The following is a 20,859-nucleotide window of genomic DNA, read 5'->3' as shown; positions in this document are numbered from 1 at the left end:
CACCAATAAGAGTGTGCAGAATTAACTATTAGCAGTTCCTGTTCACAGATGCAGAGACAGATGTTTTGAAGACTCTCAGGCGAGTTCTGCAGTTTAAGCCTCAGCATCTTTTTCTATGATTTCTAGCAGAGTTACAGACGTTTATTTGTGGTGGACCTCGATTGTGTCACAGTAATGAGGCGTCTGGTTTCATTGACATGTCTTACAGCTACTTTTTAGTCTTTACCAGCCGCTGTTCTTTACACTGACGCTGACCTTTGACCTTTTTAATGTCTCACTTTGGCTCGCGGCCTCAAACACCCGAGCCTCGGCTTCTGTCTTGGTGTTAATCCAGAGCACGCTGTGGCTGGAGGGCAGGAATAAAATGACATGGGCATGATGGAGGTGTTGTCATGCCAACGACAGATTAGAGTTCACACAGTCAGGAACATCTATCATGTCCTCCTGTTTTTTCCTCTTCTTTACATCACCTCCGTTTTTTCAAATCCTCCTCCACTCGTCCTCTCTAAAGCTTCCCTGATGGTATCAACACTGACCGGGTAGCTGCAGTAAAATGAAATGACCTCCTGCTGTATGAGAGACAGTACATTAAGTCCCCTTCCACCTCAGGTCATATCTCGAGTCTGGTTGCTAGGTTTCGGCGCTCTAACTTTGTTTACCTCCACCCAGCATCTCCTCTGTTCGTTCACCATCCCCCCATTGTTCAGCTGCTCCCCCGATGCTATGCCCCCAGTTTGAGTAAAAAAAAGCCGAAGTTCAAAGTCACCGCCGCACTGACTTCAAAAGACAAGGATGGAGGCATAAACCCAGCATGTCGGCACGTTTTCTTTGTATCCACGGCGTCCGTGCTTTTGAAGACGTCCTGCTTTGGCCTCTGCATTAAAGTTTTTGTTTAGGCAGAGCCTAGAAAAGACTGTAAGCACTGTAAGCTGTGCTTTTATTTATTAGGTTGTTTTGCGGTATCAACCCTCGGTGCGTACCTAACCAACTGGATTCCAGGAGCCAAACCCGGCCAGAAAACCAGCTCGGTAAGCTGCTGTAGACCGGACACCGCTAGATCACAGTAGAACTGGCTGCTGTCCGTAGCTTCAGTAAGCATGCGATTATATTTTATTATCAACTGATCCGTTTTTCAATTGAGTGATTACAAAAAAAAAACGACGAGCTCCCGCAGAGGGAAGCCGTGTTTTCTCGTGGCCTGTTTTGTCAGATCAAAGCTGAAAAACCAAAACATGTTCCATTTTTAATGCCATGAGACAGAACACTGAGAAGTCCTCACATTTTAGAGGCTGAGACTATAACTCAAGAAAGTTCGGCATCTTTGCTCAAACTGTTTATCGCTCATCAAAACTCTTCCGATGTCATTTGACAGTCGTTCTCGACTTGCGTTTGACAGAAAGTACAACAAGCTCTCTCTTCACTGATCTGGTGTAAGCAGAACAGGTCGATTTCTTCTTCAGGTGACGCCAGCTGGACTTCCTTCTGGTGGTATTATACTGCAGAACCGAGCAACCTTTCTATAATTTTATGCTTTAAAGCTCTCGATGATGATCCTTTGCTGCAGTAGATGTAACTTCCTGTGATCACACAAGATTGGATTGCTCTTTGGTCTGGCAGGTATTTTTCTCTCCACTTTTCAATGCAGCTCTTGCTTTTAGGCACCTTCATCCACCTACTCCTTCACTTGCAACCTTTCCTCCATGTCTGCCTTATCTTCCTACTGGGCACCCACCGCCTCCTGCCCTCCCGCCTTGCTTCATATCTCCCCTCTAGCCACTGTCTGCACCCATCCCTTCATTCATAGTTCATCTGCACTGTACTCCTCGTGGCCTTAAGGGTCAATGCATTCTGCCCCTGACCGAGGGGACCTGTACAAGCCAGCTACAGGTGGCGACGTCTAGAGGCTGCAAGATTAAGTCATCCTGTCTCTCTTTCTTTCTTTCTTGTCTCCTTGGGAGGGAGTCCAAAGCAGCATGTCTTCACACGGCTGTTAACAGCATAAAAGCGCAGAAGCCGGAGGAACGCTCGGAGAAGTATGAAGGCGAGAAAACCTCAAAGAAAACGCATGAATCTTTAGAAAAAAAAGACACATCTCTATGTGTCATCCCTCTCTTACCCCTGGGTGCAGTTGGCATGGCAGGGATGACACTCGTTGTTGGCCTTGGCGTACTTGAAGATAAAACTGTTGGCCCCCTGCAATCCATCGGGGCACTTCTCCACGCAGTTGGGTCCATCTTTGAAGTGGAGGCATTTTACACATTGGTCCGGGCCCTGAGAGGAGGAGAGAGAGCAGAAGAGATGAATAAAGAAAAAAGCAAGATGCGATTAGTAAGATGGAGAGAAATGATGGGCAGAGAGGTGACCAGCGGGAAAAATAAAGTTAGAGGGAAATGGAATGGGATTAAGGAAAAGAAGAGATGGAGACAGAGAGCAGAGAGGACAGAATCAGATTCAAACCTGGTGAATCACGTCAATTTGCTCACTCCCTACCACGGCTAATGCAGCCGGCAGGAGTCACATGAATTCCATTCAGCGATTTATAATGTGTGGAGAAAAATTGCCGAGCGTGAATTCCTGCTGCACCTCCCCGTTAAAATCGGCAAAGCGCATAAAGAATCAGGACGTGTCAAAGTGCGACGCGTCCGACGTGATGAAGGAGATGACAAGAGGTAACTGAGCTCAGCTGCAACGGGATCATGAATAAGTACAACGGAGAGTGTGTGTGTGTGTGTGCGGTGTGTGTGTGTGTGTGTGTGTGTGCGTGCGTGCAGAGACTCCTCGTCAAGCAGCATTCTGGCTCTCGGTTGCTAATGACGACCACAGTGACCTGATGGACAGCCTCTCACAGTTTGACACATTCAGACACACTCCATCAATAAACATTATTCTCACTTTTGCATGTGTGTGTGCGTGTGTGTGTGTGTGGACGGATGTCTGAACTCATTGGAGTGTGTCCGCGTGTGCTGTATGCATGTGTATTTGTGTGTGAGAGCGCCTGTGGATGATTGACTCTGGTGTTATTTACTACTCGACTGTGACCGGCATCTCTAAGTCAGCAGCCTCTGTGCATCCTTGAAGAGTTTGTCTCTCCTCGTCTCCCTGTCGGTCTCCAGGGACGGTTATGAAAGGTTACTCACACAACTCCTAAATCCCACAAAAGAAGTCACGCGGCACAACTTTGAGCAGCATAACACTTCAAACGTAAAATTAGCCTCCGTGCACTGATCTGTCTGCGGCATTCAACCCCAACTGCACCTTTAAAAGTCATTAAAAGATTTTTCTTTCACAGCTGGGACGTGTAGTTTTTAGTCCCTCAAACAGGACTAAATAGATATTTGTTGGGGACTAATACACATTCACTGCACTTTTGTGCAGTTTTTTCCAGATATGAGAACACACCGCAGGAAAAGTTCCCCTGGTGGACAAAAAACAAACTTGTGTTTAGGATTTAGTGACATCTAGAGGTGTAGTTAGGGTTACACAGGACTCACACCGGGCGCGTGTCAGCCGCGAAACTGCAGCGGATCACGCGAGAATCCTGGACGTACGCGACACCCCGCGATAAACTGTGTATAAAGAAAACAACAACAACAAACAGCTGACTTTGCTTCTCCGACGTGGAGGAGATTATAAAAAGCATCTGTTGTGTCATAAAGGATTGTGTGTTGTTCCACTTCAACAATCTCATCGTTCATGTTGAGACCCTTCGATCGATCTTTGATCACCTGGTGCCACCGGTCATGACGTAACGTTGATGTGAAGTTGTAAAAAGCTACATGAACTGCGTATTGTGTTTTATTTTGAAAGGGGGCGGAAGTTTATTATGTTGATTCTGTGTCGGATTTCGTGTCTGGTGAGCGATGCTCTGTTGAAATTTACGAGGTTTAGCAGCGGCTCGCGTCGAAAATAGAAATGCTACGGAAAGCTCGGCCGTGGCGTGGAGAGAAGCTTCTGGGACGCGCCCTGTGTGAGTGCTCTCATTGACTAGACTGCAAGCTATCTGCTCCAGTGACCGTAAGTCACACTCCGGTGTGAGTGGGCCTTTAGGGTTAGGTTACAGATTGTAACCTCCTCGATTCAGCCTCTCTTTCCGAGCATGAAGAAGGAACTACAGTGGCAGTCCATGGAAGAGGACCTGCGGCGTCTGTACATCTAAAAGTCTTACTATATAAGTATAGGAAGTATCTATCTATCACCAAATGAAGTAACAAAATTGTGATTGAGCTTTCTGCTACCTGATGAAAATAATGCCATTTTTATATATGAGCAGTTGCATTTATTGACGAAACACGAGTTGACTTTTATTCTGAAGGAGTCACAGGCAGGAAATCTAACGTGTCTGTTTGACAGTGAGCTTAACACCGGCCACTATCGTTCATCAAAAGCGCGTCTACAAAACGAGACCAGACGGTCATTTTCGGCATTTTTTTGACACTTTGAAATATTGCAGGCAGTGATGGAGGAAGCAGCAGCCGCGGCGAGCTGGTAGATGAAGAGCTGCGGGCGACACCTCCACCTCCTCAGACTCGAGCCGTGTGCAGCAGGAAATCAGATCACGGTTTGCTCACAGAATGATTGAAAAAGGAACAATTACTGCCTGACTTCTTTATCAGAAATGACAACAGTCTGCCGGGCTTCACCAGCTCGTGTTATTTCTCACAAAGCGTGCGTGTTCGAGCAGCTATCTCTGAAAAAAGGACAAAATGAAACAAATGATCACGACTTCGACAACATGTCGACAGAAACACGTGTGCAGCAACACGGCATGAGGTTTCCAAAGCAGATGTTTGATTATTGTATAATCCCAAAATTAGGATTAGGTATTTGCTCCCCCTTTCAGTCATCACATAACTTACATCTTATAAACTGAAATCTTAATTTAACGAGTATAAAGTGTAGTGAAGATTGTTCTCTCTCAGCCACGTTCTGTTAACGTTTATTTTTGCTCCTCTGCTGATTTTTTATAGTGAAATTGATAAAAGGATCATTTTAATTTGCTTTTATTAGCAGCGGCAGCCTTCATTGTTTTATCGCTCACTGTGGTATTTCACGCTTCCTGAAAAACATTTATTTTTAATTCATTAATTAATAGATCTTGTGGAATTCAGAATGTGAATATTGCCTGGCTTGGTCCTAAAATATGAAGCAGTGTGTATTTGTGGACTCAGTCGTGTTTATTACTGCACGAGTTGTTAGAACTTCTTCTCCAGATTTATTCATTTTAAGGACCGAGGGAGTAGAGGAAGAAAAAACACAGTAAAAATAAACACAGTTTAGTGTTGCAGAAATATTATTTTCTACTTTCCCATCCACTTAATCATCCGATGACTCCTGAGACTTTTCTCGTGACCTTTTCCGGGTATCCCCACGTTCGGGAAACAGGGTTTATAGTATTATAATGAAAAACTGCTGCAGCCTTCCATGAGAGGAATGCCTGAACATCCAGTTTGTGTGCATGTTTTCTCCGTGTGCATGTCTACTGACATTTTAAAACATTTTGGAGAGTCGTGGAGTGATCACATCCGAGATTCTAAAAGTGACTTTACAGGAAGGTCAGAAACTAATCTCATTTTGCTGTTTTAAGTGTGTGTGTGTGTGCCGCGCCTGCCAAAACCATGCCTCCTAAAGTAGCCACAGTAGTTTATCATTCTTCCCATTAACCTACCATTCACCTTTGCAAACACTGCACTTATATCTTCTGAAATCCTGCGTGCGAGACCGATACACTCCCCCCCCCCAAAAAAATAAGTCGGAAATTCACTTTAGCACGCAAGATATGAAAGGAAAAATGAGAGGAGTGGTTTTAATCTAAAAGTGAAATGTCTACATCTACAAAGTATCGTTGTGTGAAAACAAAGTCGGGTTCGGGGGTGTCTGGAGGCGTCTTACCTGGCCAAGACACGTCATGGTGTTCCCATCCATCTTCTCACACTGGCTATCACACTCCAGGCACACGGATCCGTTGGCGAATTCACGCACCTCCCTAAACGAGATAGAGATGCATGTATTATACATTTGAGCTGGTACGCACGTTGAAATATTGATAGAGCTTGCTGAGGGAGAATTTTCAAGTGTGTTGTGTGCATGTTTGATTTGAATCCACCATGTGATACAGCATCAAGCATCAAGAAAGCAAGGTTACACCTTCATTTGCTCATGCCTCATCATCTCCACGATTTCTACTCCTTCTGGTAGAGGGGCACGAGGGGCAGCCAGCCGCCTAAGACTGTTTGATCAAGTTAAAGGCTTAGTATGGTCAATAAGTTAACAGAGAACGGCCGTGAATAATGAACAGATTTTTAAATCATGGGCAAACACGGGGGGAGGAGGAGGGATGGCAGAAGAGGGCAGGGACAGGAGTTTGCTTTGGACGGAGGTATCTGACTTTCATACGCATCATATCCAACAATCACTGCAGTTTGTGCAACTGCAATGAGCTCTACCCGACCTTTATTTAGCCAGCGAGTTTAATTCACGTAGTTCATGATAGTTTTGTTTTTCCACTTAGACTAGTGAAGGAATAGAGGTAAACAATAGAGCTCAATATTGGCTTTATACACTGCAATTACCGGCAGGAGCTGCACATTGCCTCGGGCCATACTGTTGTATCTTTATATGTTTGTGTGTCTACACTCGATCTATAAATTCCTCCCTTCGTTTGTGTCGGAATCGGCGCATTATGTGTGTTTCTTTTCTCTTTTTAAGTGTGTGGTGTCTCTGGTGAGCTGAGGGTGGCGCCTGTCAATAACACCCACCGGCCGATCAAAAACACTTTTCACATCAGAGGGATCGATCAGCTGATGCAGAGGACAGACGTCCTCCGGGGAGGGTTCACCCAGTTACAAACAAGCCCCCGTTCTCACAGTGGCGAGATAATGAGGGTGTTTTGTTTGTATTTGCATGCCACGCTAGTAGGGGTGGAATAAAGATCGACAGATTCCTTCCTCGCGAGCTGTTTTTATGTGATCTTGCACTGAGAAATTCGGATCTCCTGCGGGTATGTGTGTTTTATGCATTTTCATGTGGTGAATATTCGATGATTCTTGACTCGCTGGTTCTAAAAGCTACAAAAAAACGAAGAAAAAAAGACATTCTGACACTCCCGAGTTCAACCGTATCACATTAAAGGGCAATAAAAGCCAAGATAAAACCCGAGTTTTCCCTATTGCCGATCCTTAATGTCAGAGCTTTTTTTTTTTAATGGTCCTAATGATTCATCGTGTTCACAGCGGTTCATCTCAAGCATCCAAATATACTGTATCACAGAGTGTCCTTTTATTAATAATGTTTTTCATGGACTCGAAAAGAAACTCCCATTGCTCTTTTTACATTTTCTCGTTGGTCTTTCTTTCCCTTGTTCCAAAATAAATTAGATTTCTCTCCTGGAAGCTCCATCCAGGGGAATCCTTTAGAAACAGGCCCCGGCAGTGGAGAGATATCTCTTTTGTTGGTTAAAGGATAGAAAGAAATACATGGAGGAGAATGGGTGAGAGACAAAGACCTCGGCAGCGGCGCTCTCCAGGGTCATTTCCATTCCGTCAAAACCGTTCCTCCTGATTGGCCCCCTTCACGGCTGGAAGTGTGCGCCCGGGCCCCTTTGGGGGATGGCCTGATGAGGGATTAGCCCTGTTTTAGCAGGAATTTAAGCAGGACTGTGGCCACCATTCAGACCTCCAAACCTCCAGCAAAGCCAGAGCATGGCCAACCCACCAGAGCAACTTTTTTAATTAAACACTTTCAACGCCTCCTTAATCCGCTTCCTCCCTCCTCCCTTCTAACCCCGGTGGACACCATCTCAGACGTTTTCTTTTCCCCTCTCGCACGCCTTTGCTCCTCCTTTGTTTTATTCAACAGACGTATAAACTAAAGGGAATTAGTGCCTTTCCTCATTAAGAATGGAGATGTATAACGAGGGCAAGCAAGAGGAATCTTAAGGTTTGAAATCACCAACCTGAAAACATACTTAATGAGCTAAAATCTGTAGAGATATACAGTCCAATATAATAGATTCAAGGCAGAAAATATATGTAGAACACCATATATTAAACTAAACCCAAGGATACAGATGAAACAGCGATAGCAATTTGGAAACTGTACACATGCAAATGTGTGTTTAGGGTTAGAGTACATCTGAACTGAACGCTCTGTATATATATCATAGACAGATACAGAACAGTAGGGATAGAGTGCATTAGTTATATCGGGTATTTCAGGGTCTCCATCTCTATGCAGATGACACCATCCTGTCCCGAAACAAATATAGCAAGAACCCCACTCCTTATACCTCCTCGTTTTAGTTTGTATCTACAGTCACTCTGTAGAGTTCAGGCAAATTTGAAAATGTATAAAAATGTATAAACCCCTTTTCTTTTCTTGCATTGCCGGTAGAACAAACATTTATCACACCCATCACTGGTGGCAGTTGACCAGACGACATTTCAGCAAGTTTAAACAGCAGCTTTATTCAAACAGTATCACCTAAAATTGGATTGAAGACAGAATTAATTTTTAAGTTCACTCTAGCGACTGTCTGCTGAAGCACGGTCTGTTTTTTTCTTTACTGTCTTGGAAAATAAGAAAGTGCTGAAACAGTCTCTCTCTCTGTCTGTACTAGATTATGGTGATGTTATATTTAGACATGCAGCAGCCACCGCTCCTAAATCCTGAGATAAGGTTTAGCATTTTATCACTGGTGAGTTATTGCACCAAACACTGTGTACTGTGTAAGAAGAACAGACTTTTTGGATGCATAATAAACACTGTACTGTATGTCTTCCATTCTTCCATTGCTTCTATATTTGATCAATATTAAAGTGGAAATCTACTTGAATTTGTCTTTCCTTCTGAATTGTCTCTTTATGTTAATGTCTTCTTTTAATGTCCTGTTGTAGTCACATTCACACATGTTTAAATAAAGGTTAACAGCAGGTAAACATCCACAGGATGTGTCACTACACTGGATAATGTTCTACTAGCATTTAGAGTTAATCAACTAGGCAAGAAATATCCACATTTGCACTGTAAATCAAGTTTTGTATTGGCTCGAGAGAGACAGAAAGCAGGGTGGAAAAATCCAGGATATCCAAGGTTTCCATCTCAAAGAAAGCTTCCCTTCATCTGTCAAAGATCCATTTTTCTTTGTGCTCAGCTGACGTCTTACAGCAGCCGAACCTTTTGGCTCTGGACATTTTGATTTCAGAGTTCAGGCCAGTGACACAAAGCAAGAAGTGCTCCTGATGAATGTTATTTGCCATGCATCACAGCGACCGACTGTATTTACAGTACAGGAAACAAGCGTGCCTCAGCAGCTCCCTGCCACGCGCCTTTTCCTCACCAGTCTTCTTCAAAGCCTTTGCTGTGAGCTGTTTTTCCCGGCAACTTCAAAGCTTCCCTCCCACAAACGGTGCCGGGAAAAAGGACCGGCAACAAGTCAACATGACCGAGGGTTGCTCGCTCTCATACACCCTCTCTCTCGCACACATACTACGTGCACTCTCTCCTCTTTCCTTCCCCCCCTCGGGGAAAATACAAGCTTGACATCGCTGCTTGCAAGAAAGTCATATTTATCTTGTGGCAGATGCAGCCGGTACGGTCTTATTTTAGACAGATGCTTTCAAGTGTTGTGATTCACAACATCTCCTCGTTCATTCAAGAGCAGCACAAAAGGCTCGAAAAATGACATCCTCAAAGAAATGTTTCTTCCCAGGTGAGTTGGCTGTGATCTTTTTGATGTGCCTCTCGGCAGCATAAAGCGATGACCTGAATGTAATTATTCACACTTAAAACAGAACATCAGTGGACCGTGAGGACGCGTGAAGAGTCTTTGTCGCAAATGTCAGTCACCTCTAAGCTTGAGAGCAGTAAACACTCGTCTGTTAGCTCAAATGGCCACCTTGTAATTAAATATAACGCCTCAACTAAATATTCAAATTGATTTTGGACAGTGGACGTAACACGCAGCCAAATATTCCTTTAGCTGTTCGCAGTGTGAAACTCCTTATTGCTTCATCTCATTACATTAATGCCAATCGGAAATCAGGGTCTCCTCCTCCAGAGCCTTGAGAATAATTTGACTTCATTTTCATGCATCAGTTTAAATCGATTGTATTTCATCTGCCTGTCATGTGTCGCTGTTTGCAAAGGGAATTAATGCAACTTCCTGAAACCGAAATGATCTGATGTTTCAACGAGTTTCCATACTTTCCAACATTGTACAGTGAGTGGACACTTGAAAAAACAGTTGCTCACCCATCAAAGAGGTTGCAGGACTCGATGCAGGTGCGTCCCCGTCTGAAATATCGACAGGAGAGACACTGATCGGGCCCCGGGCCCCAGCAACCGTCGTCCGAACACATCCGATCACACACCATCCGCTGCTGAGCTGTAGAGACGCAGGCAGCAAATAAACAGGCATGAACAAATATACTCACACACGTGGTTTAAGGCATTTATGCATGCAGAGACACACACTACTGTAGCATCCCACACACCTAATGCAATTCAAACATGATGCAGTCAGAATTGAGCAGTAATGCACAGGAACTAAGTGAAATGTATCTAATAATGTCGTCATAAGTAGGAAGTGTATTCCCTGTCCGTCTGTGTGTACTACACATGCACGTTTGTGTCGGCTGCAAAGCTCCGTGAGTAAACATTAAGATTCTCCACGCATCCGCCATTAAAGGTCGCCCCCAACCAGAACCGTAAGCCCCGTTTCCCCGACTCGAACCACAACAATCGATGCTGTTCATTGGACTCGTGTTCTCCACCCGGTGAGTGACATCCACGTCCCCGGGAGTGTCGCCCGATAGGGGACGAGGCCTTCGTCGACAGTCGAACAGTCAATGGTAGATGGGGAGGTTGTGCCTAATGAAGAGGCCTGTGTAAGGCGCTATCAATCGATCGCTAACACAGGCGCACGCCGCACTCATTAACTGGCTAATGATATCAACCGCAGCCTGGCAGGGCCGAGAAAACTACGGCCGCCTGTGTCTTTGTCCTCTTGTTATCTCTGTCCTTCTAACAGGCAGCTGTACTGGCAAACACAACATGCTGCAAATTTCAAATATCAGGGAATAGAAAAACTCTCCCTCCCTCCATCCCTCCACACTCTCACTTAACAACTATGTGGTCATTTTCCATCATCTGCGGCCAAAGCCACATGTAGACTATTCATCGTTCCATCAGGTGTCCGCTTCCCCGTGGCTGGCTGTGAGCTTAATCCACCTCTGTGCATGACACATTAAGCACTTTCCTCACGGGGAGCTGAATAAGGGCTTTCATGGCCAAGGAGCAAGAGATTCGCCTGTGACACGGTCGCCTTGGCAACGGGCATGTCAGCGTGAGGCCGGGGTGGAGCTGGATTTGTGGAGATGTGTGGGGAGTCTAAGTTTGGAATTAATTAGAGGCCTAATAGGAAGGAAAATAAGAGCACAGGAGGGCTTAATATGTGGTTTCCTGTGGCAGTTAAAGTATTTCCTGTCAACATGTCCATAAATCGTTGTCATATTTATAAAAGTCATTTGCATTTGCTGGTGAGATTTTTAGTTTGTTTGAATTGATTCTTGTTCCATGTGAAGATCTCAACAACTTACTGCATTCTTTTGGGTCTCGGTTGTTGCGGATCAGAACTTTCTGGCTCTGGGTCCTGAACAGCGACGTCCAGTTGACGGTGTTGTAGAAACACAGGCCGCTGTTGTTGAAGATGTAGACATTTCCCGCACTGATCTCGTCCAGCGACTGGAACTGAAGCGAAGAGATCCAACGCTGCTTCAAGATCAACAGCGAAATACCACTTCCACTGCGGGAGGACAGAGAAGAGAAATAAATAAAGAGGTGATGAGAGAAACATGAAGAGGTGAAGACAGAGAAGTGGGGTAGAAATGAGCAGAACACAAAGAAGGATTTAGTGGGAAAATAAGAAAGTGGAAGAAGGAGAAAGAAAGAAAAGAAACAGAAGAGGGGTGAAGGAGAGGATGGATGGAAGACAGCGAGAGGAAGATGCAGCTGGAGGTTCTTCATGAATATTACTGCCAGAAGAAGAAACACGCATGAACGATTTCCACAGATGATTTTTCCTCCCCTCTTGTTGTCAAGTCATAAACACATGATAGAAAACATTTCAGATTTAGATGAACGCATCACCAGAATTAGATTTTCTCATTTTCTTCACTGGCCTTTAAAAGCTTTGACGTCATAACACGTGCATGTAAACACTATGCCACTTCATGGAAGGTCAAATGAAGACGTACCTGTAAAGAGATCGACCTCCAATAGTTGCCAGGTTAGAAAAAACACTCAGATCCGTCATGTTTTCAGGCCAAGACTGGATGTTGAGGTAGCCTAAAAACAAGCAGAAGAAATGTGCTAATTACTGACTGAATTATCTGAAGTAATCCTCTTTGAACAGCTAAATGAACTTGATGCAAGGACATGAGGTTCATGAGCGAGGACAGAAAAAGAATCCTTTTGTTGCCTTCATTCAAATAAAAAAAAGAGTTGCAGCGCCCGCGTGAAGTTCTTCCATCCTTTGGAGGAACTGTGCTCAGAAGACAATATACGCTAATTAAAAGAATGGATTTAATATTCTGCACAATCTGTCTGGTTGCACTTGCCTTTAATGACAGATTATATCAAATCAGGATCTGTGGAGATGACATTAAAGGGATAGAGCAGGAAATGGCTGAGATAGAATGGCCATTGCTCTTTCTTATTGCTTGGGTTTTCATTATGAAAATGCAGTTTCACTCCATTAGCTGTTTGGCTCAACTGCAAGTCGCAGTTTAATATGACAAAGGGGTCTGTATACGAGGTACTGCTCATCCCTTAAGGCCTCTAATAGTTAATGAATAAATACACTCACAAGCGTGCACACACACGTATAACTATCCCAAACACACACACACACATTAACATAATATCCACTGGAGCATCTTTTAGAGTTGACCAACAAAAATCAGTTTTCCACTTTCGTCTTAAAGCCACACACACACACACACACACACACACGCCGCACATAATAATATTGTTTTGTTTAGTCGGTTTCCCCAAGGTGACTCGACTGAGGCATTCTCACCTGTGATTTCTTTCACAGTGCGGAACACGTTGAGACGCTCCGGGTCCAAAGGTCCGATACCGTGATACATGTCCCTGAAGAAAGTGCAGACGCACAGAGAGGAGATTACTGTCTACACCCAAAGTAATATTCAGATATTAGTACAGAATGAACTTATTCATGAGGTACAGACACTGTGAACCTGAAGGCAACACAAAGACGACTGCTCTTTTCTTCTAATGCGACATTCATGGTTACATGTTCTATTGTCAGAGCTTGAAAACCGTCTGCACATCTGAACAGCTGCACTCTCACTGAACCCACGATCTGGAATGTTAAAGCGGTCGCAAACAGTTCACCTATCAGCCAACACAGCAGTTCTACTCAGCTCTGTTGAGCTTGTTTAGCATCTTTCAGCTCATTGTTTTGGTTTTACAGCACATAAAACATGTTAGAGACTGGCTGACGATGATATGTCAATGTTCAGCTTGTTGCGCCGCCCCCCAGTGGCCAAAACTTCCCTCAAAAATGAACGAATGCTAAAAACTGCAGATAGATTTTAAACATCCTTTGACCTGCAAATCACCACGATCGGTGTTTGTCCAATGTTTGGATCAGTGTATTTCTGACTTTTGAGATGCAGATCCATAAGTACTGTGTGTGACTTACCCTTTGATGCCAGTGATGAGGAAGATCAGGTTGCCGTTGATTTTGGTGCAGTTAACGAATTTATTAATGTTGCTGGCGTCCACCGTTTGAGCTGTCTGCAGGCTGCCCGTTCCTATGCCATCACACACTGACAGAACAAATGCAAACACACGATCATATTTTATGCACCCGAGAAGGCATGTCCTCCACTAGAGGGGCATCCTATCACCCTATGGAGCACTTTATCACAATGTCTAGCACATCGGGCCACTCTAATGAACACTTCTTCATGTCTTATCTATCCGAGGGCTTCCAAGAAGAGTTTTCTGGGAGCATGGGAGGTATTGTCCAGTCCAACCTTCTTGAGTCCACCTGCATTATTCAAAATAATTAACTTTTAAGTTGCTTTTGGTGTGAATGAATGCACTGTAAATCCAAAGTGACCTTGCACAGACCTCATTTGGAGCAACTACCATTAGCTATTTGTCACTTCCTTTCTGCTTTAATTCTTTATACCCGTCTATAAAAACACGGCCTGCCTTTGGTGCGCAGGCGAGGCCGCGGCCTCTCTCCATGCACTGGAATTCTTTTGATGAAAGCATGGGCCAATCCACAGCCAATCCCTCTCTATAATGAATTCATTACATCTGCATTAATTAAACTCGCGGTCTGGTGTGAGCCAAGTATTTCTGACAGAGGCGGAGGGGATGATGAATAAGGCTTGCATTAAGTGGTGTAACCAGTTTTTGATAGTGATTTATACCAGCCAATTCCATATCTGAAATGTTAATTTGTTATCATTTCCCACAGTTCCTTGGGCTATCCCTCATTAACCCCTCCCCGCTGCGTGACGATGTAATCAAGAGATTAGCCAATCAATGCATGCCACAGCCCATACATGGAGCCTGAAGGAAAACACTATTGTCTTCCCTGGAAAGAGAAAGGGCAGATCAGTTACCTTTGTGGGAACAATATGATGAAGGGGCTAATCCTCTGTATTGAACTGAGCTAATGCTGTTTAATTTCACATTAGACATTTTAGGCATTCGGCTCGCACAAAACGAGCTGTAATTACCGAGCAGGTAGAAGCCGTTACTCATTACGGGACCATTTGATGTCAATTAACACGTCCGCTGTTGTGGGGCTCGAACATGTGACCTTCCGTTTATGCCGCATTTGTCTTATTTATCATCCAATATGTTGTGAGTACGCTGCGGATGATCACGAGGAGTGCAACCCCTTTAAATAAATCCACAAACACACATAACATAAAGAATATTTAAATCATGACAGCGTATCTTTGAAATCAACAAGAAGAAGTCTTTGAGAATACTTAATCTGGCAATAATCTCTATTTTATGATGAAAGCTGTAGGCAAGGGAGAAATGAGAGTTCATGATTCAGAATATTTAAAGACGTTGGTACAGACGTGGGTATTGCATGGCTTTACGCTAAAATCAAAGAAAATGTTGTTATTTGTGGGGCTACATTAAAATAAATATATCAGCTGTACAGCAGCTTTTAAAGTTTAAAATTCTTGAGAGCTGCTGTTGATCGATCCAGTATCCTAACCGTATAAGATCATGCGCGTACAGTAAACGCAGCGCAGTGGGCCAGGAAGTCGGTGAACTCCACGTACACTGAAACGTGGCTGAGCACTTTGTTCTATATGCGATACTCTCCTGACATCGTATCCTATGTGTCAGCATGTGGTGTTGTCAGTGCATCTCTGCATTAAGACAAATCTGACAATCTCACAAGGCAGCAGTCACCGGTTATGAGTGATGCAGGCGCTGCCCGGACCGACGGGGCAATAAAATACATCATCTCTCCGAGTTTCATCAAAATTGGACCGGTGATGGCTGTTAAGAGTCACTCGGAGTGTCACATTTTGACACGTACTCGTAGTGCAACCATCAGACCTAACTATGAGATATATGAACACCAACACGTTGACGCTTCACTTTCCCAGCAAGCAGTACAAGCATGATCTGAACATCTCCACCACTTTTTTTTTTAAGGGACTGGTACGAGGATTAAAGGATCAGCTGATTCAGAGAAATAGTCAACCAATCAGAGAATTTGGAGTTGGGATTATACGTTTGTTTCTCTCTTATTTTGAAAACCGTGACCTGCATCTTTGACTGAACATGACTTTGGCGGTGTGGATACGTCACTAATTGGCTAACGTGTGCCTGATGTGACGCTGGATAAATGACGTGAAACTAAATGAATTAAATGGTTTAAAATAACCAGTTACAGTGGTCTAGTTCCTCAGATTTGATCAGTCAGTGTAACTTTAAACTGTCCCGTGGTTTACCTTTCGGACAGATGTCCGTACAGGGGATGCACATCTTGATCCGGTTCTCCTCCACTTCCATCTTGTTGCTCGGACACGCTCGGACACAGGAGCTGTGATCCACCACGAAATTATCTGACCACGCGACACAGAAACAGTGTTAGTCTTTATTTGTCTCATGAGGAGCGGTATCATCGAGATCATAAAAATCAAAGTGTAGCATTTACTCCTTGAATAATCTCCTAGAATGACCCCTCTCACTCTAATGGCGAGGAATTGATTGTATTTTAATCACGTTTGTATAATGATCAAAACTAATGGTGTAGGACTACATTGCTCGGCGAAAGTAATGAATCAAATTAGCTCTGCGACTGGCGTGTGCTCATTTGATGATCAGTGAAACTTGAACATGCAATCTGTTGACGTAGCTTGACTTTTAATGCATGCTCACCAAGTTACTGCGGCACTCTTTGACTCGGTATCCATGAAAGAAAGAACTAAGATTTGCTTTTAATTCGGCTGACAGAAGCTGAGACAGATGGCGAAGCAACTAGTTGATTGAGACACACAATTTATTTATGTTTGGGTGATTTATCTTGACTTGAAATAATCGTCTGGAGTCTTATTTCAGGAGAGATAGAGGATAAATGCTTCTTCATTTGACACCAGTTCACAGACTATAAAATTTAATTATGAGCATCATAATGAGCATCTATGTTATTGCAGTATAATGTTACAGTAACTACTCGCAGCTGCTTGGATGTGTGCATTTGTGAAGCAGGCTCACGTGGACATTTCTTGACGCAGAAGGCTCCGTAGGTGTACTTGGCCCTGGGGTTGTGCTCCAGCTGAAAAGACGTGGGGTTGTACACGAACGGCTGAGGGCACTGGGTCACGCATGCTCCGCTGTCGTTGAAATTGGTGCACGCCTGCAGAGAGAACGCAACCACCAGTCAGATAGATGAAGGCACGGTGCACGGAGGCGAGGCGAGGCGAGGCGAGGAGAGGTGATTTTCTCACTTAAGTCACTGCGAGTGTATTACAGCAGCATTTCATTTTTACGCCGGATCGTGACATGCTGATCACACGGCCGTCCCTTGTCTCTTTGAACGCCAAATGGGAGAAAAATTGAGGCCATTGATCTGCAGCCATGATGTAAATGGTGAAATGTTTTCCCATAAACCTCTTAAGTGCCTCGTCGTCTGTGGCCGCAGGCTGAAACGGCGGTAATTGAATCGGATGAGCCTTTCTGTGAATTACAACTACAATATCATCCCTGTCAGAGTTTGGGAAATAGGAAGAACTTGAGGTGATAAAAGGGATACTAATTGGAAACACTGAATCACCAATTTGTTCTTTGAAGAGCACCGCTGCGTTAAGACTTTTACAGCCCCGTGAAATGACAAACAATTTATCAGCCAGTAAACAAAGTGGATCATTTTCAGGCGGGGAGGATGACTAACAGATGTTGCGGGAAAGATGTGGACACATGGAACGGAGGGTCTTTGTGTGCAAAAGAGAAAAAGAAAGTTAAGAAAGTGAAGGAGGGATAGAGTGTGTGTGTGTGTGTGTGAGACGTACGAAGCAGTCCGTGTCCTTGGGGCCCGAGCAGCCGCCGGCGCACTCGCGGTGGCAGCAGTCGCTGACGTAGGGCCCGAAGCATCGACCGTCACACTGCTCTGCACACACTGTCTTTGTCACTGCACAGGAAGTGAAAAGAGAGACTTTTAAAGGTCTGACACGCACGTTCACACTCATAAAAAGAGACAATACCACCACCCTCAACCTTCCTGTCACACAAACATCGCCTGATTCAAGCAGGAACAAATTCGGGGCTCCAGCAACCTAAAGGTCAGACGAGAGGGTTCGTGACCACGAGGTCACTTGCTTGAATGCCCCAGACGGACTTTAAAACCACGAAGCGCCACTGTCTCCTCTCTCGAGCTGCGTCTTGTCCCTCCAGCCACTCCAGCCTCAGCTCAGTGACCAGCAGCTGAAAATTGCAGCTTGTGCTTGGCAGCTCCCAGGTTCCTGTCTGAAATGGGACGTAACTGGAGCGAGCTCAGTTTGTCTCCCCTGCCAGATAAATAAAGTTTGAAACTGGACCTCTGCGATTCATTCTGTGCTTTATACAAAGGCTGTTTGCAGCCAAGTGGACCAATTGGCCAAAGACACCTTCCAACTGTGCTGATAATTCCCAGAAAGCCTGGTTTTAGTCGTTGCTATGCCAACTCTTGTGGTAACCAGGGGAATATTTACTGCCTGTCCTGCATTTTAACCGCTTAAAAGAAGCTATATTAGTCAGTATTATTAGCACAGAGCTGATCCTCGGATGCGGCTCATACCTATTGCATCAAAGTTGCTCCAATACTTGTGCTAAAGAACAGCCTCCCACACATTATTGGTACAGTAGGAGATCTAGCAGCCAGCGAGTCAGCAGGAGCTTGAAGCTGAGGCATTAAAAACTGCTGTGCTCACTCTCTGCTGTGTTGGGAACATAATGATGCGGCAGTGAAAAATACAACAAGGCCCTCTGGTCTATTAGTCTGTGAAAAACAAGCAAGTCCCTCTTCTAGATCTTGATGACATGAATAGAAAAGTAGAACAGCAATTACACAGGGAACGAACATGTCTGTAGCTTCCCTCCTTCCTCTTTTGTCTCTCCGTTGTTTCGTTCAATTAGTTTATTTTTATTCTGTCCCTTTGTTTTGATTTGTTTCACACATAAAACTCTGAATCTGACCTTGATTTTTTTCATCTTTCGGCTCAATAAAATGAGACAAAAAGACAAAAATAATAATAAAACATCTGTGTCAAAACAGATTATAGCAGATTATAGATTATTTTAAAGCAGACTGTGCTGCACCCTCAATTTTCTGCCACTATTCAGTAAATACAGTAAATAATAACAAGGATTTCATTATTCTGGACTTCAATGTCGAGTTCTCGTGCTGCACTATAATCTGAATACTGTCAGTGTCAAGCTCTCGTCATTATTTGTGGGCGAGAGGAAATGTCTGTGACACTTTTCTGAGAGGTGCTTGGAAATAAACTAATATCATGTGTGTGTGTGTGTATAGCCTGACTTAGCTTAAAGACTTGTTCAAAGTTAAAAGAAAATTCCTGCCAAGTGTGAAGCTCACTAATGAAGAGTGAGATGAAAAGAGTGACTTCAGCCTTGTGTCTGTCCGTCAGGTGCAGAGCTTGACGAGTTTAGCCGAGCTTAGCATGACGACTGAAAGCAAAAACTTGTAAAGCTCGCTGATGAACTCCGACAGTGACGAGACGAGAAGAATAACGCTGGAGTCGGGACGTGTTTCACGTAGCTGAGCATAAAGACTGAAAGGAGGGGGAATCAGCTCGCGTGACACTAAAAGAAAAGCACAAAATCTACAAACACCTGGCTCCAACTTCTCATCTCACTCCTGTGTATTCACAGAAATGTTGAACTGTTCCTTTAAATCGGGATCTGTAATGCTGGTTGGTTCTCCGGGGTAACTGCAGCTACGTGAGTGAAGTGCATACTCACGAGTTTGACACTGGTCCTCCTGATGGCCCCAGCAGCGTCCATTACATGAGCGATGACAGCGTCTGCCTGCAGAACACACACACACACACACACACACACACACACGCTCATCAGCAAACTTCAGACGTAGTTTCGACACAAACACGAATCAAACTGCAGCCCCCTCACGCACCAAACGCCTAATCGTCCACTGACACAAGCCGTGAAAACTTCCGGCTAGTGACAGTGACAGATTTGTCGAATCTCCTCCGCTCGTCCGACAGCGGACCCAGAACGATTGTGGCGACTCGTGGCCTGTAGAGAACAGAAGCGTGAACGACAGGCTTCTACTCCCTTCCGTCAAGAGCTCGCACAGGCAAAGTGGGACCTGACAGAGCACTCGCAGCCTTCATCTGCCAGTGGCCCATCATCAAGACTTAATTGACTATGGGTTAATTACAGAGTAAGTGGAACAGTGCGGCAGATTGTCACCCGGCCCCTTCAACCACTCCCACTGTGGGGTTGTTAATGTTAAATACTAACTACGGCTTGGCAAAGGGCCCCAATTTGGCAACCTCAACTCCCACATGCTCTCTTGTCATTTTTTGGCCCACCTCCTCTGTTCTTTGTTGCTTTTCCATCCTCCTCCTCCTCTGTCAGTGCCATCTAATCAACCAAACAGCAATGTTTTACACATATTGTACTTTAAAGTGTCTTCTCAAACCTCTATTCCAGAGCAACAAAGTCTAACTCCCTGCTGATGTCTGCGAGGCTGTGCAGATTTCTGCGAGCAAAAGAAAGGTCATCATCATTTCATCAAAGAAACTCTCAACATTTCCCCCGTCGTCCGTGCCTTTGCTTGTTATTCGGCGCCTCGGCTGTCCCTATTGTTCCTGACATGGCCCAGAGAAACTTACTACGCCTATCCCCCGTTGCTCCCTCAAAACGAGCAAGAGGCTCGTCTATAAATGTGCAGAAAAGTTCGAGAGAGTCTGTTCTTCTGACACAAAATGTCTGCCGGAGAGCGCCCGCCATTATGTCCAAAGCAGAAGGAGCTGAGGGACTGTGGGGAACGTGTTAAGGGGCGGTGGGCACCAGGGGAAGTGGGCAGCTTCAAACCAGCTGTCAGATTCACTGAGATTTAAAAAGAGCATAGCAGACAGCAGCTCCATGGGCCTCGCTGCAGAGCCGCTGCCACGGAGCTACAATGGAAAGGTTCACACGTTGATCTAACACTTTGTGATTTTGCTTCCAAATGACCGCGAGGCAAACAGAATGAATTAAAAGCAATAGGGCATGGTTGGAGCTGCTGGTGGTAGGGGGATGTGTTTGTGTGTGTACTCCTTCAGT

The 20,859-nt window shown here is 44.6% G+C and overlaps 1 protein-coding gene across 7 annotated transcripts in view; it reads right to left on the bottom strand.

The window, feature by feature from the left end:
- The window catches only part of LOC104929362 (receptor tyrosine-protein kinase erbB-4), a 220,877-nt gene that overhangs the window by 46,110 nt on the left and 153,908 nt on the right, over window positions 1-20,859 (bottom strand). For all 7 annotated transcript variants that reach the window (XM_027291409.1, XM_027291411.1, XM_027291410.1 and 4 more), the window contains 11 exons: window positions 19,531-19,596; window positions 17,583-17,701; window positions 16,789-16,930; window positions 16,023-16,136; window positions 13,724-13,850; window positions 13,076-13,149; window positions 12,252-12,342; window positions 11,595-11,800; window positions 10,249-10,381; window positions 5,890-5,983; window positions 2,117-2,271 (listed from right to left, as the gene is read on the bottom strand). In XM_027291409.1, coding sequence (XP_027147210.1) covers window positions 2,117-2,271; window positions 5,890-5,983; window positions 10,249-10,381; window positions 11,595-11,800; window positions 12,252-12,342; window positions 13,076-13,149; window positions 13,724-13,850; window positions 16,023-16,136; window positions 16,789-16,930; window positions 17,583-17,701; window positions 19,531-19,596 — 1,321 coding nt within the window. The remainder of the gene's footprint in view (window positions 1-2,116; window positions 2,272-5,889; window positions 5,984-10,248; window positions 10,382-11,594; window positions 11,801-12,251; window positions 12,343-13,075; window positions 13,150-13,723; window positions 13,851-16,022; window positions 16,137-16,788; window positions 16,931-17,582; window positions 17,702-19,530; window positions 19,597-20,859) is intronic.

The sequence above is a fragment of the Larimichthys crocea genome, chromosome XIX (assembly GCF_000972845.2).
Source record: "Larimichthys crocea isolate SSNF chromosome XIX, L_crocea_2.0, whole genome shotgun sequence".
In the NCBI taxonomy this organism is placed as follows: Eukaryota; Metazoa; Chordata; class Actinopteri; family Sciaenidae; genus Larimichthys; species Larimichthys crocea.
The sequence above is the reverse complement of the archived record's forward strand: the minus strand, read 5'-3'. Positions and strand labels throughout refer to the sequence as shown.